This window comes from Vulpes vulpes, chromosome 2 (genome assembly GCF_048418805.1).
Source record: "Vulpes vulpes isolate BD-2025 chromosome 2, VulVul3, whole genome shotgun sequence".
In the NCBI taxonomy this organism is placed as follows: Eukaryota; Metazoa; Chordata; class Mammalia; order Carnivora; family Canidae; genus Vulpes; species Vulpes vulpes.
The window spans coordinates 88,146,108-88,165,340 of NC_132781.1; the positions used below are offsets into that span (position 1 = coordinate 88,146,108).

The window sequence follows — 19,233 nt, forward strand, 5'->3', positions numbered from 1 at the left end:
AGAAGGAGACTGAGGCCCAGAGGATGAAGTGATCTGCCAGGTAATGGTGACATGGGATGAGAACCAGATGTCCTACCCTTGGCTCCTTACCTCTCCCCTTCTCTCTTGACACCATTGCTCTAAACAGTATTCTAAACATGAACCCCCAAGGCTCTGGTCCTCTGATAATAGGATTTTGGACATCAGCAGAGAAGCAAAAGCAGCTCTTCCCAGAACCACCCAAATAAAACCACACTTGCTTGCAAACTCCAGCAGGAGAAGGAACACAGACATGCCCTACCCAGTTCTCTCTGGGGACACAGCCAAGGGGGAACCCCTGGCCCAGTCCTTGTCACCTTTCCTTCCCAGTTTTTGTCTGGGTACCCCGCATGGGCACACACCACCACACATGTTGAGTTGATTTCACCACTCAGAATTGTCAAGGCTGATATGCTGGGGGCTTGAGAGACCTGTGGAACTTATTTTTAAGTAGTAATGAAGTGCTAGACAATTCTTATATCTCTAAGATTATATCCAACCTTGGGAGGGCCACCAGAATTGCATGCTGCAAGGGACAAGAACCAAATTTGCCCTCGAATACTTTAGGACTGTCAGGCTCAAAAGTCACATTTATTGAGCGCTTGCTATGTGCCAGACATTGATCTCAGGTTTGCAGAATGGCTCACAGTTTTCAATGAATTGGGGAGCGAGAAAGATTTACTGCACATGTTAAAAATAGGAATATTCATTCAAATATTTTTAAACCAGTTTTGGATTATTTAAGTTTTAACCAGTTGCTTTGACATCCTGTAGACATATAAAGCAGGATGTTACTGTCCATCCTGGCGGATATTTAATTGTCCAAGTCTTCTTTGGAACAGTTAATAGTGGCCATCAGTTTCATGAGTGCGTTGGTTTACTCTTTTATTACTTGCAGGAGTGAAGGGCAACTCCTCATCCTTAACCATTTTGTGTTTGGAGACCAGAGGTTATTCATCAATTCTGGAAGTATACCCAGGGGGCCCGTCCTCCTTTCTCGGTAAGATAAGCAGGTTCACCCTGTCCCATGGTGGTTCTTTCAGCTACGCTGTATCCACCTATGTGGCAGTTAAAGGCAACCTTCAATCTCTCACAAAGTCACCTCTAACTTGCGCAGCTCCTAGACCAAGAGCAGAGCAGCTGGGAAGTGAGGAGACCTGCTTGCTCATGGCCGGACGGAGGAAGTTTTCTGTGTCTAGTGTGGGCCCAGACTGTGGGGCACAGCACTAAGGGTGCTTCTCCTCCGCTCCACTGGAACACAAGCCTCCTCTGGGCAGTCCTCGCCTCACCGGCTCCAGAGGACACAGGCAGAACCTGGGCTAGGAAGCTGCAGCCCCTCTGCCCCACTCATCAACAGCACAAATGCTTGCTCCGGGGCCACTGCACCTGGGACGGAAAGCGAAAACCAAGCAGCACGTGCTGCCCCGCTCAGTGAGGACGGCCCCTGGCAAGCACCCAGGAAGGACAGGTCGGGACCTCCCCCATAGGGGCACCTTACACCTGCAAGCGAAGTCCAGGGGGGAGGCCTCCCCCAAGCCCCATGCTCTGGCGGCCGCGCTCTCCGCGTTTGTCATTTCTCCTCCGGCACTGGGGTGCGCGTGCGATGTGACACGCAGTCAGGGGCAGGCTCGTCAAGGACACGGGCGAGGTCGCAGTGAGCCGCGCTGACGACACGCGTGCGGGGGCCTCTGTCCCACAGGAAGCCTTCCCCAGCCCGGACACCTTCGCGATAGCTCCGGGCGCGAGAAGGTTCGCGAGCGCCGAGGCCGTCGGGCGCACTTCACGCGGGGCCGGAGCATCCTCGGCTGCTGACACCTGCCGGAGGCACCGAGTCCGAATGGTCAGGGCAAGGCCTCCTCCAGGCCGGGCCTGTGCCCGACGCTCCCGGGGCGCGCTCCGTGGGGTCGCCCCCCCCCCCCCCCGCGTCCCTGGGTCCTCAGACCCACTCGGACTTCCTGGGCCGGGCGCCGGGCAGGGGGTCGGGGGGCCGCTGCGCCCTGGGCTGGCGCGGGGCCGGTCCGTGCAGGCCGCTGCCGGGCTCCAGGCCGCCGCCCCCGCCGGCCCCGCCGCCCCCGCCGGCCCCGCCGCCCCCCGCCCGGGCTGCAGCCCGCGGGGCCCCCGGGGCGGGGGAGGCCGCCCTGCGCCCGCGCGCCCGGGCCCGCAGGCTGCCCAGGAGGTCGGCGGCGCTGAGCAGCAGCGAGAGCGCGCTGGCCGCGCCCATGAGCCGCGCCAGCAGGGCCTTCTCCGTGGGCCGCGACACGAAGCAGTGCACCGGGCCGCTGCAGGGCGGCCGCGCGCACGCGAACCTCTCGGGGACCGCGACCCCGAAGAGCAGGTAGTGCAGGGCGCCGAAAGCCGCCTCGGCCAGCACCCGGAGGAGCAGGTGGGCGATGTAGCCGCACGACAGGTCGGGCACCCGCAGGGCGCGCGGGCCGCTGGGGTCCCCGGCCAGCCCGCGGGCGGCCAGCTCGGCGCCCCGGTGCAGCGCGTAGACGCCGAAGAGCGCGGAGGGCAGGAGCGCGGCCAGGCCCTGCAGCAGCCAGAGCCGCAGCTGCGACACGGGCGAGAAGGCGTCGTAGCAGACGTTGGCGCACCCCGGCTGCAGCGTGTTGCACACGAAGCGCTCCTGCTCGTCCTGGTACACCGGGGCGCCCGCCCACACGAGCACCAGCATCCGCAGCAGGACCATGAGGAGGAGCCAGATCTTCCCTGGAAAGGGGAGGCAGGAGGCCACCGTCAGCAGCGCGCACACACACCCGCTCCCGACAACAGTTTTCAGGTATCTACGGGGTGAGGCGGGGCGGGCACCTGGGAGGTCCCGGCCGCAGCCCGCTAGTGAGCTCGTGGGCCCAGAATTACCAAGCCCCCCCGAGGTGTCGGACCCTGTGCTGCACCGCGTGTGGGTAAAATGCTTGGAGACTGACAGATGTACAGAACCGTTAGAGACCGAAGATGTTGGACCTGACTCCACTAGTTCAGTCCTGGACTGAAAGTTCTAGAAACAAGGTTGAGCTGAGCAAATTAATGATGGAAATAAGGTCTCGCTCTTTGCAGATAATAGGCTTTCTAAGGAACGTTCACACATTTGTGTGACTGCGTCTAGCTTTAAATACAAGCTGCTAATTATAGTTCAGTCTTTATTTTTGTCGGCAAGATCTTTACTGAATTGTTGCTTTATGGTCCTTGAAATTGAATTTCCTTAACGACATTCAACTTTTCAGATTTTTCAATGATTCGGAATTCCTTTTCCTGTATTACAGTTATTATGAAATAATGAGGCTCCTCTTTTCTTCAATTTATCATGAATAAATGAGACCAACCTAGGAAATCAAAATAACATCAAAGTCCTATTTTAATGTCAAAAGTTAACTCTTGGAACACATCTAAGACTCGGCTAAATTAATCTGCAAATATTTTGTTTTGTGACAAGGTACAGAAAACATCACCGACAGTAGAACAACAAAACTCTATTATAAAGGAAAGTAGTTGAACTCAAAAAATAGCACTATGTGATCAAGTCATTGACTCAAAGGCCAGGTTGATTTTGTTTAAATTCTACAAAATGACGGGTAAGAAAAATAGCTACTTCATGGGTGTATTTTAACATTATTCCCAAGTCTTTTTTCTAGGACACCTATACTTCTCCAAAAATTTGACATGTCTGCATCAAACTCAGAAATATTTATTACTCTCTTTAAAAAAAAATAAACTAAAATTTGGCTTTGGCTTAAAGTGCACAACAGAAAGGACTAATCTTTACAAATTAAGCTTCGAGGAAATGATGGAAAAGAAGGAAGTGTAATCGATGCATTAATTTCTCTTTAAGTTTTACTGTATTATTCCTTCTCCTGATCAGGCAGCCAGAAAAGAAGTTACTCAGTTACTCTCTGCCCTTTCTTCAGTCTTTAGGCTTAGCACCTGAATGTCAGTGAGAACAGGCCCCAGAGGAGAACACTCACATCCAAGACTTCCTTAAATGATGGTGGAACTGGGGAGTGATTACAAGAAAGCTTGAGCACACAGCTTCTCTTTCTTCCAGCAGCAAACAGGCCAGGCAAAGTGACGAAAACGAAAACACAAGAGCTTTGCAGCTGTTTCCTATACTCACCCACAATGGTCACGTTGCAGTTGAAGGTGATGAGAAGGAACCCCAGCAGGTCCAAGCGTTCCATGCTGCCGGAGTGTCACAGACTCAAGGCTTCTGGAGACTTCGGAAGGTGGAGAAACCTTTTCGGGAATAAATGTATCTTTGCTACAAAAGACTTAAAGGTGAGAGCTGCAGATGTAAAGGGAAAGCTTCCAGCCCAGGAATGGGAGGTCAGTTTTTCTGCCTCTGACTCCGAGTTGAGACAGCCTTGAGCCGTTGACTCTGAGGCAAAGCATACTCGACAACTGCAGTGACCAGAAGACAGCGGGGGTCATCTCTCATTGTGGGCTATTCTTACCCACTTGGGACATTCCAGGCCCTGGCAGTGCTCACATGTCTGTACCGGGAGAGCAGATGCTTCAGGATATAATAGAAGCAACTATGTTTAACCCAAGGAAAGAAAAGTCCTGTTGGCCAAGGAAACTGCTCTACTAAAAAGGTGTTTCCTCCTTGCAAATATTTCTACAACCACCTCACTTATTAAAGAAGCACTGAAAGTTCATGTTTTGTCTTCTCTGTGAAGCATAAGCAGTCATAACACTGAACTGCAAGGGTCTGGCTCTCATTCGGAATTCCTGTACCCTGGACAAAAGCATAAATCTGCATCTTAGACACGTGTCCCAACTTTAGGCTGTGACTCCATTATTCTCTAGCTACTTCCTGTCCATTTGAGTGACAAGAGCTTTTTAGTTCCACTGAGGGGTTGCGGGAGGCAGACACAAATGGTGATGTTGAGAGCACCTAGCATGGAGTGAGTGTGCAACAACTCAAATCAGTGGAATTTCAATCCCTAAGGCCCCCATAACCTTCACAGACTGCATCTTCCTTTCATTTCTCCCAGCCCCATCTAGCCCAGGGCTGCTCCCATTGAATCAGCTTAATAAATGTCCATTAAATTTGTAATAAAGTATCACAGTCTGGACCTGCTGACATCAATCACAGTTGCATCAAAATCCTCTCGTGGCTGTCACCTTTATATCTAGGAATAACCCATCCTGCAAGGCTGGGGATCTATCATCAGGGTGGAAATTGTGAACTTTAAAAGGAATGATTTCAATTTTCCATGAAAGCTATTCTTTTATTCCCATTTTTTCTTCATTTCTGATCTATTCTTGACTATAATATCCCTAAAAAGATTCCCAGAAGAGGAGTACAACAAAGCTGCTTTCATCTTTATTCACATGACACGTTTCCATCCACAGAAAACATTTTGACCCCCTTGAAAGGCACAGTAGTTTTGCTATATTTTAGTCAAATCCTTCAACATGAAAAATGAAATTTAGAGAAATTGTGGTTAAGTAAAAAAATATTGAAATAGCTATATGGTTCAAGTATAAAATAAAGAAAAATATCATCTTTCCTTCCTAATAGACTGTTTATGGTATTGGTTTAAAATTTGAAATGCCAGGAAAGCAATTTCTGAATTTCGCTGTGTGATACAAATAACCTATTCTGAATGTGGAATAAAATAGAATTTTGTGACCTTGAGTAAATTGCTACAGCTTTTCATTGCCTCAGTTTTCTCATCAGTAAAGTAGAAAAAAAAACGTGTTCTTTTGTACTCAGAGTGGCTGTGATATGCAAAATGAGATCATAGACGTGAAAATGATTTAAAAATATAAAGAATTACATGCGCATCTCAGGGTCTACTCCTCTAGGTTCCCACCCTTGGTCTATCCCTTTGTTCCCACAGAATCTGCTGAACAGGTAATGCTGCCTGTTCTCTCTCCATCCTTATCTGTGTTGCTCTTGCTTCTCAAAGCCCACACCACTCCATTTTTTGCTGTTTTTCCTGCTAAAAGATATTTTGGCTCAGCCTGGAAATTTAAATCCCAGTGGCTGCCAGAATCAAGATGTGTACAAAACAGGAGGATGTGCCTGGAGCATCAAACATGTGGCTCTCTATAAAATTACCCCAGCCACCAATCCCAGCCTCCCCAGCCTCCCAGGCCTGGCACCCATGGCTTGTGTGGCTGCTGATGGACATGGACAGCATGCTGGTCTCTGGTGGGGCCATGCAAGGTGTCTGCTGCAGCTTCCCAGGAGAGCCTCAGGTGGCAGTAGAAATGTGCCTTGGATTCCTCCCCTAAGAGCAGTACTGATCCCTATGGCTAGACCCAGCAGACAAAGTGGCCAGTGTGTATGAAGCTCAAGACTTTTTCCTAGACCTGGAGCCTATCTCTGGAGCCTTGGAAGCCAAGTGGGGAGATAAACAACATGCAGGACACTGAGGTCTTCATCTGTACCAGCCCTCTGATGAATACTGTATGGGTGAGAAGTACTACCAGATGGAGAATCAGGCCTCAGTTTGTAGAGGACGATATCCTGATGAGGGACAAATTACCTGCTCATTAATGACAAGGACACCACTGGAAGCCAAGAGGAGACCCCAAGCTGGGAGCACATCTTATTTACCTGCTGCCACACCTAGCACCTGGCCCTGCCCTGCTCAAGAAGACAGCTGCTCTCCTGGAGTGACAATTGGATGAAGATCACAGACAGCAAGCAAGGGGCAAGGAAAGGAAGGCAAGCGAGCAGGGGAACCCCAGCAGAGCTGAACAACAAGGCAGTGTCATGGAGGTGGCCTCCAGTACTGTGGAGCAGGGAGACACAGTAACCCCCGTTCTCACAAGTCAGCCACCAGAACCTCACAAGATGGCTGGCAAGGAAACATGGTGGGAAACTCACTCAGGAACCCTTTTAATAAAACACTTTGGCTCAAAAGAAATTATCCCAGAATCAATAGGGAGGTTCCTGTTTGTGTAACTGTAGAGCAGAGAGCAGCTTTGGGGGAGTACTGCGTTCAACTCGATGGAAAAGAAATCCAGGGAGTCAGGGACATGGATATGGTTGAATTCCACAAGATGCCAACCTGGGATTTGTTCACAAATGAGCAAATGAGCAAAAAGGAAAGAGAACAGCAGAGCCATATGCTTTCCAGCCTTCACTTACCTCCCTTTAGCTTAATGACATTGCCAAATTATTTAGGCCTGAGTTTTACTGTCTATAAATCAGAGATGATACCTTGTTGTCAGAGTTGTGGAGAATTAGCATTAATTTAAGTGAGGTCCTAGCACATTATTTGGCCTATAAGAGGCTCTTAATAAATAACTACAGTCATTTCTCATTATTCATGGTAGTTGTTGCCACAAACACTGAATTAGAGATTCAGTCCCTAGAGATTGGTAGGGACTCAGCAGAAATATGGAGTTGGTCTGATCACAACATTCTAGTCAATTAATCAGTACATAACCTTGTGTTATGTGTGCATCTGTTAAAAGATACCTTATTTAACATGTATGTTTTTAAATATATATTTAATATAGTTGGCTCATTAACATTGAGCTCACAGACTGTAGCACTGTAACTCATGCCTGAACGAAGCTCAACTAACGTGTGTTTTCTCTATGAGGCACATGACAGGCTTCTTGCACTAGGGAACATTAGCATGTCAGCACTATGTTTTGGGGGCATTTTAAACAGCACAATCAGCTGTTTAAAAAAGCTTGTTTATAGTTACTGAAACAAGAAGGCAGCCTGTCACCATGTTCCACCCTGGCTGGGAACATGGGTGCTGGGTAACAAACTCTTCAGTGCTCTGAGCATGTCCACGAATACTATGACAGCCCACAGGTACTGATACTGGGTTTACAAAAAAATAGTAGCAATTGGGCAAATTTGCATACACAGAATCCAAGAATAATGGATATGATAGGGACCTATTAGAGGGAAGAGGAGCTGAGGCTGATGAAGGGTAGATTCAGAAGACCAATGAAGCTCTAGGAGCCCCAGGGAGAGTAGAGTTATGATAGTGGAGGGAAGGATCAAGTCCCCACTCACTCCCATTCCGACTTCAGGCAGAACACCTCCTCTCCTGTCTTCATTATTTTTTATGTTTTTGGCCAGGAAACACCCCCTTGAATAAAGGAGTATGCCTCTAAAAAGAAACATTTGGAATATAGTCTATGTGAAAATAAGGGTGACAGTCATCAAGGTTCTTTTTTTTTTAATTTTTATTTATTTATGATAGTTACACAGAGAGAGAGGCAGAGACACAGGCAGAGGGAGAAGCAGGCTCCATGCACCGGGAGCCCGACATGGGATTTGATCCTGGGTCTCCAGGATCATGCCCTGGGCCAAAGGCAGGTGCCAAACCGCTGCGCCACCCAGGGATCCCAGTCATCAAGGTTCTAAACAGTCGTCAAGTTCTGGAGTCTGATGGCCTGAGTTAAAATTCTAGTTTCTTGACCATGTGACCTTGGGAAGTTACTTTCCTTAGTCTCCTCACTGTAAAAGCACATTATGTAACCCCTACCCTGGGATGACTGTGAAGAACAAATGAGAGAATACCTAAAGCACAGAGAACAGCATCTAGTGCCAATGATATGCTCAAACCATTAATTCTTATTCTTATCACCCCAAGAACCAGGTGCCACTGAAGGTAGGGGTCTTGCAACAATGGGTGCCCCAGGGCCCTTAGAGCTAGTCCAGAATCCTGGCTGGAGAAGGGTATTTTTCCTCCCAGGTTCAAAGTGGCAAATGGCTCCTAGGGAAATAGAATTTAGCTTCTGGAGGGCTTGGAAATGATGGCATCTGTTTTGTTTGGCTGTGTGTGTGTGTGTGTGTGTGCCTGTGTTTAAGGAATAGATTATCTAATTTGGGAAATGAAGGTTATTCTCGGGATTTAAATGACTTTTTCAGGACTGGGTAGAAAGCAAAGGTTTAGCACCAACACAACAGACTGATCATGCCAGCAATCGCATTCCATGTGCACATGTAAATCCAGTAACAAAAGTGATTATAACCACTTACTCTTCTGGCAATATGAGCATAGGTAATTTAGGGTGACCAGCTCTGTGCAGACCTTCTACCACACACTCCCCTACACTAGACTTACAGCTAAAAATAAACAACCTAGGCAACAAGAGATCCAAGAGAACAGGTACAAGGTGGAAATTTTCTTCTGCTGAGGAGTTTTTTGCCCCTATGGTCTCAGAGCTGTCATTCTTAGATTATATTTTCAACTCCAGTTCAACTCAAGGTATGGCTTTTAAAAACCGAGGCAGATGTCTTCTCTCTACCAAGACAGCATTGACAGTGTCCTGTGGAATTTGTTTTTGAGACACTTAGGCTGGTTCTCATAAGCAGAGAGGCACAAAGGGGAAAAAAGCTTGAGGACAGATTTTCTTTGTGAAGAAAATGAAAATGTCCATAAGCTTGCTTTATGTTTACAGGTCTTGGGAAGTATAACAGAATACCCTTCATGCGTGCTATGGTTTAAATATGTGTGTTCCCCCAAAATTCATATGTTGAAATCCTAACCCCCAAGATGATGGTATTAAGTGTGGGACACAGGAAAAAAAGAAAAAAAAAGGCCTTCTCTGAGTCAGAAGCTTTCCCTAAGTAGACAGCAAATCTACCAGAGCCTTGATCTTAGACCTCCAGCCTCCAAAACTGTGAGGAAAAACTTTCTATTGTTTATAAGCTACCTAGTCTATGGTACTTTGTTCTACCAGCCCCTAATGGACTGAGACACGGTGATGACAAAAAGGAGTCATCCTCTCCTCATTACTGTTACTATCAATCAATGCCCTCTGACTTAGAGATGCTTTTCAAAATATTGTTGATAGTGTGATGAACATAGTTAAGTCAATAATTACTGACTGAGCACCTATTATGTCTCAGGCACTGTTCTAGGCATTGAGGAAATGGCAGAGAATGAAACAGATGGAAATTTCTGCCCTCTGCCCTCATTGAACTTACATTCTAGGAAAGAACCGACAATAAACAAGATAAATATCTTCGGCAGAATAAATTATTAATTCCATGGTGATAAATGACCATGGAATACTAATACTAATACTAATTACTAATACTAACACAAATACTAAGGAGAAGAATAAAGCTGAGAAGGAAGTTGAGGGTGTCAAGGTTTACAGGAGTGGCCAGCACAGCCTCCTAAAGAAGAACACATTTGAACAAAGACTGAAGCAGGTGAAGGAGGGAGCCACATTGGATATCCTGATCCCCAAGCCTTTCCTGGTTAATTCTTATTCTCCTTTCTAACCTTCCTGGGCTTACACTACAGAGCACATTTTGAGAGTTACTAAATGTCCCAGAATCCTTTACAGGGCATGCATATGGACCATATTACCTGGTGCAACCTCTCAGTAACATCATTTAACATCTCAGTCACAGGTTGAAGCAGGAGAGCCACACAACAGAGAGCAGGGACCAGGCATATAGTCAAATTATTTCCAGCTATCCACGATGTTTCTTCTCATGGCCACCGCAGGTGTCCAACAGAGTCCTCACTTGCCACACATATGCCTGTTCCTTTCACTGGTGGCATTGTTTTCAGGTAGAGCCAAATTAGTTAAAAACAGCTGTTTGTAGTCAGAGAGATGGCACAGACTTTGAGGTTAGGAGGACTAGATGCAGTCCTGGTTCTTAGCACTTACCAGTGTTTGGCCTTGAGTAAATATCTAATTATCTGAACTTGCTTGCTTTGTTATGTTCAAAAAGGAGACGATAATACCTACTTCATGGAGTTGAGGATTCATTCATTTCAAATATATTGAGCACCCACTAACAACTCTGTCAAGTTTTGGGAAAGCAATTAAGAAAAAGCTAATGGTTTTTCACTGGGCTCCTGCCTGTGGCAGAAAGATAATTTTTAAATGCAGTAAATGAGCAGTGGCAGTAAAGTGTGAGAGATACAACAGAAGGAAAGTATGGGGTGCTGCTTTGTGGGAACACTGGAAGGAATACCTGGCTCACAGGCGCATTAGAGAAGACCTCCTGGAAGAATCTAGTCTCTTAGCTAGGATCTGAGGGCAAATTATGAGGCAGTCACCAAATTCCTCCCTGATTTCATGATTTGCCTTTATTATTTTGGAAAAGGTAGCAGAAAATTGGAAAATAAAAGTGATACTATTAGCAACCCGAAACAAAGATCTCATTGACCTCACAGAGTTGAGACACAGATGAGGAGTCACTGATCAGACCCAAAGGGGCAAATCTTTGGCCTCAACAAAGAGCTAATTAGATTTAAGCTCTGTGTTCAGTCTAGAAAGGAAAGAATAAAAAGTCACAATTGCATCATAAACACAGATTTTTCTTCTTTAAAGCTCTCCAAAAACAGATGATACTGGTCTCTCACATATTTCATTTGGTGAGAATTTTCAGAATTGCATTATATGGGAAAATAAGAAACTGTGAGTTCAGCTCAATTCTGGACATCACCTGCAGAGCTTATACCTCAAACTCACATGTCCTAACACACCGCACTTTTTCCTGTGTTCTCTAAGTGAATGACACCAATACCCACCTCACCCAAGGCAAAATTGCAGCATTCAATTTACTTTAAACACTTAAAAAAAAAAAATTTCACTGCTCAGTGCTCTTTAGGGTATCCCCATCGCTTCCAGGATGAAGTCAAGCAGAGCTCCCCGGCCCCTGTGAGACCTGGCCTCTCCTCTCCCTAGCCCTGCATTGTGCTCACCAAAAGACCTGAATTTCTTGCAGTTCCCATGACCTGTGTCGCCTCTGAGACCTGCCACAGCTGTTTCCTACATATAGGGCACCTTACCCTCTCTGTGGCTGGCTTCCAGAGACTTCCTTCTCCTTTGTCCAAGACCAGGTTAGGTGTCCTCATTCGTTCTCATGTAGCATTTTGTGTTTATGCTCATGACATGTGACACTGGGTAGTATCGATTGTGTGTGCTCCTGCCCAGCCTGTCTGCCTTACCACCTCAGCCCCCTCAAGATCACAACCAGAATCAGGTTCTCCTTACTGACTTGTGAGCTTCCTTTATGCTCATTGCTTCTCAGCTGAGCATCAATTCAACTTAGCAATCAAGAGTAGTAAGAATACTCACTACTAGTGGGAAAATGTGGATTTGAGTCTTAGACTCACCACTTAGTCTGGGTCTTATTTCCTCAGCTGCAAAACAGGGATCATAGTAGCACCTACCTCTCAGGTTGTTAAGAGAATTAAACAAGATACAGCATGTAAATAGTCTGGCACAGTGGATGCATTCATTAAATGGTAACTAGAATTAAGGTCACTTTTTCTTGTCTCTCCTATGGCTTTTGCCTCATTATTTATTTTTTTTCATAAAGGCATGGCCCTTTTGTGAACCAGCTAGAGGAGTTCTTTCCCTTTGCTCAATGGACAGGGCAGTCACAGCACACCAGAGGCACTTTGAACACTTCCTGACTCAACCCTCCTGGGGATTAGACATTTGTCATCAACCATTTTGTCCCAACTTTTCCACATGGATGGAAGGGAGGAAGACACTGGGTGGCTGCTACATTATGTGAGCTCAGTGTTAAATGAATAAAGAATGAACCAGTTCATTCCCCCCGCCCCCATGTTTCTCTGTGCCTGTTCTCTACCATGAAATACTAGAAGAGGGAATGAAAGAATTTGATCTATTTTAAAACTCACAACTGTTAAATGCTAACTCTCCAACTATTCACAACCTCTTTGATTTGCAATGAGTGATTAGCCTGTTTGTTACAAATGAAGGATATATTCAGAAGCCCTAGACAGTGGTGTCTCAAAGGGCTGGCGACAGCTCATTTGTCTCAGAGCCAATATCCCACCCTGCCCATCAGCAATCTGAGAGACAGGGGATCTCCTCAAGCAGTCTTTTTAACTCTAGTTTTCTCTTAAGGAACAAAATGAAAGGAAGGTAAGGAGTATCTATTTCATTTGCCGTAATGCAGTTGGTACAGCCAGGACCTCTGCGGAAACTAGCCCTGCAATAACGAAGCTCTATTTCCATATGAAAGCAAAGACAAACAACAAAGCAGAAAAATTAAGTGTGAGGAACATGGACAAGAGTTGAAAATAGAGTGACTGGGTAATAATGCAGAGTTGAATCAGGCAGCATCAACTATCAAGAGTATCACTTTTATATCTAAGAGTATGATTTGCTTAAGAGTAGGGGACAGCTCAGAGAAAAAAATATATATATGCTGTGTCCTTCCCATGAGCCAGGCCTGACCTGGCCAGTGTATACACATTCCTTTATTTAATTTATCTTTTTTAAGTTTTAATTTAAATTCCAATTAGTTAAAATACAGTGTAATATTAGTTTCAAGTGTGCAATACAGTGATTCGGCGCTCCCATGCTCCTGGTGCTCATCACAGCAAGTGCTCGCCTTAATTCCCATCACCTACTTAACAGCCCCCCCACCTCCCCTTTGGTAACCATCAGTTTGTTCTCTACAGTTAAGAGTCTTTTTCTTGGTTTGTCTCTGTTTCCTTTTCCCTCTTTGCTCATTTGTTTTGTTTCTTTAATTCCATGTATGAGTGAAATCATATAGTGTTTGTCTTTCTCTGACTTCGCTTAGCATAATACTCTCTAGCTCCCTTCACATTGTTGTAAATGATAAGACTTCATTCTTTTTTATGTGGCTGAGTGATATTCCATTGTAGATAGACCACAACTTCTGTATCCATTCATCAGTTGATGCACATCTGGGCTTTTTCCATAATTTGGCTGTTGTAAATAAAGCTACTATAAACATTGGGGTGCATGTACCTTTTCTAATTAGTACATTTGTATCCTTGAGATAAATACCTAGTAGTGCAATTGCTACCAGGGTAGTTCTATTTTTTCTATTTTTGACTTTTTGATGAACCTCCGTATTGTTCTCCAGAAGGCTGCACCAGTTTGCATTCCCACCAACACCGCAAAAGGGTTCCCCTTTCTTCATATCCTTGTCAACACCTGTTGTTTCCTGTGTTGTTGAGTTTAGCCATCCTAAAAGCATGAGGTGATATCTCATTGTGTTTTTGATTCACATATTCCTTTATTTGATGGCTCAAGTTTATCCAACTAGTAGGTGGAAGAACAGGAACTTGAACCCAGGGCCTGACCCCTATAAGAGCACTATGTCCTCAGCTGTAAGTGAGCTGTAAGAGAAACCCAGAGGAGTTTTAAATTTTTGTTTTGTTTTTTTCTTCTCTAATGAAGGTAATTTAGTGCTTATCGAGTGCCTCTGAAGAAGAGTGAGGGTTTCATTCAAAAATAATAATACCATCAACTCTATGCCAGACACTTGTCCAGATAAGGACATAGGGGAATGAGACACAGCCCTTTTCATCAAGGAGGGGGAGGCAGACAAGTACAATTCTAAATGTAAGAATGGTGACCAACTTTCCAGATTTCAGAAGGTCTAAAACATGGTCTTGAAGAGTAATGAATGATAAGTAAGGCCTGTGATAGAGGTATAAGATGAGCATTAAGAAGAGAACTAGTATTTGTAGTGTGTATGTACACAGCCACATTATAGATGAAGAAAATAAGGCTCCATAATGTTTCATGACTGCCTAGGATCACACAAGTTATAGTGGCAAAGCTGGGATTCTTTCTCCATTTATTTGATTCCAAAGTCCATAGTCGGGGATCCCTGGGTGGCACAGCGGTTTAGTGCCTGCCTTTGGCCCAGGGCGCGGTCCTGGAGACCCGAGATCGAATCCCACGTCAGGCTCCCGGTGCATGGAGCCTGCTTCTCCCTCTGCCTGTGTCTCTGCCTCTCTCTCTCTCTCTCTCTCTCTCTCTGTGTGTGTGTGTGTGTGTGACTATCATAAATAAATAATAAAAAAAAACAAAGTCCATAGTCTTTCCATATTACAAAGAGATGGGAGCAACCAGAAAACCTAGGGAAAGCTTCATAGAGAAGCTCTCATTCCCAGGCAACACTAGATGAGACTTATCTTTTGGGAAGTTCCTTTCTGGAACCAGCTAAGATCTATAACAGGTTTGTTGCTGAGCTACTTTGATCTTTCTTGGAAAGAAGTGGCATAAATAAGTTCAATCATTAATTAAAAGGCAATAAAGAACTCTTTCTGCTACCTGAGTTTGGATTCATGGAAAAGTTCTTTTAGGAATAATCCATTCTAATCCCAACACTACCTCGAGGAAGTTTTCTTGGGAAATCTGACTGAATTTTAAAAGATTAAATTGTGCGTGTAAAGTGGATTTTTAAGAATGATTTTTCCCAAGGAGTGGCTCCTTCCACAAGTGGGACTGGTTTAATTAACTATAATGAGTGTGAATCACCCTGAGAACTAATCTATTTTTCAGAAGTATTCTCCTAATGTGAGTGCACTGAGGGCTTGCTTCCAAAGGCTGGAAAGCAGGTAAGGGGCCTGCAACAGCTTGTTGAAAGATTTATTGGGATTCTAAAGTAGATCTCTGGTCTTAAGTAATATTAACAATGATCCTCTACCAGGTTCCCAATTCTGAGAGTTCTAGCTGAACTTAGAAGGAAGGGTCAAATAGCCACTTGGGCATAGCAGGGATGACTAAATAGATACTACAATGTTTGTAAGACCAAGAACTAATACCTAAAGATATATAATAGCCAACAAGAGCTAATGATATATTTGATACAAAAATTGAAAGGCAGAAGCTTAAGAAAAAATACATGAGACATATCTTTTAATCTTTTAATTGCTGTGTGTGTGTGTGTGTGGTGTGTGTGTGTGTGTTGTATTTCAACCTTACTGTAAGCTCCCTGAAGTCGAAGCCAAATCTGCCAAACTGTTCTTCTGTTCCCCCCCAGTAATGCCCCAGGATATATGGTAGTAAAGATGACCTTGCAAATAGCCATGTCGTATTTCCCTTTCTAATTTAAAACTGCAGCTATAGATGCTATTTCCTGATTGATTAGTTTATGTAATTTGAAGTTATTTTTTTTATCAGGTGCATACCTATTAAGATTTTTACATCTTATTGATTAATTGACCCTTTTCTCATTATGAACTGTCCCTCTTGATCTCTAGTAATGTTCCTTGTCCTGAAGTATATTTTTCTGATGTTAATATAGTCATTTTCCTCATTACTTTTGTTTTCTTTTAAACTCTTGAGTTTATTTAGAATAATTGATCTTATAGTCCTTGTCTGCTAATTCTATCATCTGAACCTATTATTTCTGGGTCTATACATATTGACTCATTTTTCTTCTCTTTGTGGGTCACATTTTCCTGTTTTGTAATGCCTAGTTATTTTTACTGAACGCTGGACATTGCGTGTGTTACATTGTTGAATGCTGGGTTTTCTTTTCCTTCAAAAAGTATTGAATTGATTTGACAGGCAGTTAAGTTGTTTGATTATTAGCTTGATCTTCCTGAAGCTTATTTTAAGCTCTGTTCTAGTGGATCTAGTTTGGCCCTTAAGACAGTATTACATTTCTAAAGTCTTCATTGAATCTTCCAGTTATTTAACAAGCTAGCTTCACTTTGGCTGGCCAGAATCTGTCTCCCTACTCTATATGAGGCCTAGGAATTGTTCAGATTAGAACTTCTATTTCCTGACCATATAAAGCTTTGCTCTATGCATTTGCATCTTCATTTTCAGCCAAAGACTCAAAGGAACCTCTATTACATCCTGGAGTTCTCTATAGCTCCCTTTTCTCTTGTATCTTATCCTACTCTCTCTGATTGTGTCAGTCGTCCCAAACTCTAGTATCTGTGTTTTCAACTCAGCTTGGGTTTTCCCTGGGTACAGCCCAAAAACTGCCTCCAGATAAAAAGCTGAAACAATTGTAGGATTTACTTCATTTCCCCTCCTAAAATCAGGGATTGCAGTCCTTTGCTGCCTATTTTCAATAACTAAAAACTTTTGCTTCATGTATTTCATATAAATTTTTTAGTTATTTACAGTAGGAGGTCTAGTCCAATATCATTTATTCTGTTATGACTATGGACAGAAACCCTGCTTAATGATCTGTGTCAACCTTGACCCCAATTTCCCTTTATTCTGGGGATATAGAGAAAGAACAATATTTTTCTCCCATTAATCTTTAATTGATCCTTGCTATATGGAGATGTGTACTTGCTGCCAGGATTCTGCAAGTAACTGGATCTGAAGTATCCTAACCAGGCCATGAAAATGACAGGTAAACATAGCTATGATCATGTATGGAGCAGACTGAGTACCATTAAGAAACAAAAATGGAAAGTAAGAGAGTAGGGCAGCCCGGGTGGCCCAGCGGTTTAATGCCACCTTCAGTCCAAGGCCTGATCCTGGAGACCTGGGATCGAGTCCCACCTCAGGCTCCCTGCATGGAACCTGCTTCTCCCTCTGCCTGTGTCTCTGCCTCTCTCTCTCTCATTCTCTCTCTCTGTGTCTCTCATGAATAGATAAATAAAATCTTTAAAAAACAAAGTAAGAGAGTGGAAGAGGAGGATAAGCAAAGGAAAGAAGGAAGAGAGAGCATCACTAAAAGAAGAACGGATAAGGAAAAGAACAAGAATTTTAAATTTCCACACGTTAAGTTTTTCAGAAGAAGACACTTCTGCCTAAAGCCAGGGGTGCTGTGAACATGGAGGCGCAGTTTAGAAAAATGGGTCAAAATATTTGTTTTTATTCATTGCATTTTCTTCCTTTTGCAAGGAAGGATATATTTAAGATAAGAAATCCTTATAATAAGACAATGAAAAGTGATAATGATAGCAGAATATTTTAACTTAAGAATGCTTTTTAAAAGTTATTCAATGAAGACAATAGATTTTGGCAATGAAGTAAATGTGGGTATTGAGTGCTGGAGACGTCAATGAATAAGTATTCTAGCTGTGCCAGATAACACAGCTAACACACTTTAGCTCCTTTCAGCTTCCACAGCAAAATGGCTTGCTATGTGTAGTCTATGACATCAGTAAATAATCCATTCTAAAAGGCAACAGGTGTTGAGTTCTTACTTCTTACTTGTATTTTTAATTTATTACTTGTATTGCAGGCTTAGCTCTTTAGAAACAAAGCCCATACTGTTGCCATAGTTGCCAGAGTTATTAAAGCTAAAGGTATTTTTTTCTGACAAAAGACAAATGGCTGGAAATTAAATGTGCTTTTGTTGTTGATGTTGTTGTTTTGTTTTTTGGCTCAGTGGGAAAAAAATTTCCTATTTAACAAAAATCCTCAGCAATGGACTGAATGGGCTGGGAATTGCAGGGGATTTCCTAGGAGTATTTCTATCATTTTTCAAGGACAACCACAATGTGAAACTAGCTGTTTCCTCTTACTCCCTCTTTTTTGTTACATTGGAACACCAAGACAGACCAGACACTGAAGATGTGAATAGATGTCTCAAAGTACAGCTGTATTAAAATGGCTACTAGGAGCAATTTAAGTGCCCAAGGAGAGTATGTGCATGAGTTTCTGGCATTAGCTATGTGGATGCTTCCTCTACTTGGAGCTGAAAGGAGAAAAACCTTCCCCTCAAGGATGATTTCAAGCAAGAATTTTTTTGACCATTCACATGATAGTTTGCTGTTTTCCTGCTTGGTCCACCACTCTACTATAAGTGAGGATAGCTCAGAAGGAGGTGGCATTCATTGATTCTAAACTAAAGAAGGGACTATTAACAGACGTGGGGTTGGAGCACATTTCCCAATTCACATTCTCACAACAAGGATTTAAAGAGAGCAGAGGTATGCCTGTCTCTCCCTTCAATGATGCTCTTAATGTGTCTGCAATATGTAGAGCCCTAATTAAAAATGGTATTTGTGCTGTTAAGAGGCCAGAGTACACAGAGGCAGCAGTGTGGCTGGGCTCAGTCCTCTTATGAGTGCTCTCTATTTGTTGACTGCCATTCTAAAGTCCAAGTTCCACAGGGGGCCAGTTCAGATGACTTTGGCAATGGCAGCACCAGCAACTGACAGTAGATGGAAGGGGACGGGTGTTATCCTCAGATGGGGAAGACAACATGTCTAGTGCCATCTGAGTATTTACAGTCTCATGAGAGGGAGAAGCACACACTCCCAGGCAGCACTGGTAGAGCGAGAAAAGGCTTCAGATGTCATTGGCTCATCTGAAGGAGTTCTTCAGATATCAAAGAGCAAAAGTAAAGTTATAAAATTGATATGCATCGAATTGTGTTTCCCCAAAGTTCATATGTTGAAGTCCTAATCCCCAATACCTCAGATTGTGACTGAATTTGGAGGCAGAACCTTTAAAGAGGAGTTATGTTAGTGAGGCCATTGGGATAGGCCTTACTCCATCCACCCAGTGTCCTTAAGAGGAGGTTAGGATATAGACCTGGAATGCAGG

General features: G+C 44.1%; 1 protein-coding gene across 1 annotated transcript; it reads right to left on the minus strand.

Annotated features, from left to right (window-relative positions):
* Positions 1–1,512: 1,512 nt before the first annotated feature.
* GJD4 (gap junction protein delta 4) lies at positions 1,513–4,386 on the minus strand. The gene is made up of 3 exons (XM_072745113.1): positions 4,127–4,386; positions 2,099–2,727; positions 1,513–1,833 (listed from the first exon to the last, which is right to left on the minus strand). The coding sequence occupies exons 1-3, from the start codon at positions 4,188–4,190 to the stop codon at positions 1,513–1,515; spliced, it is 1,014 nt and encodes a 337-aa protein (XP_072601214.1). The 5' UTR covers positions 4,191–4,386.
* Positions 4,387–19,233: the final 14,847 nt, after the last annotated feature.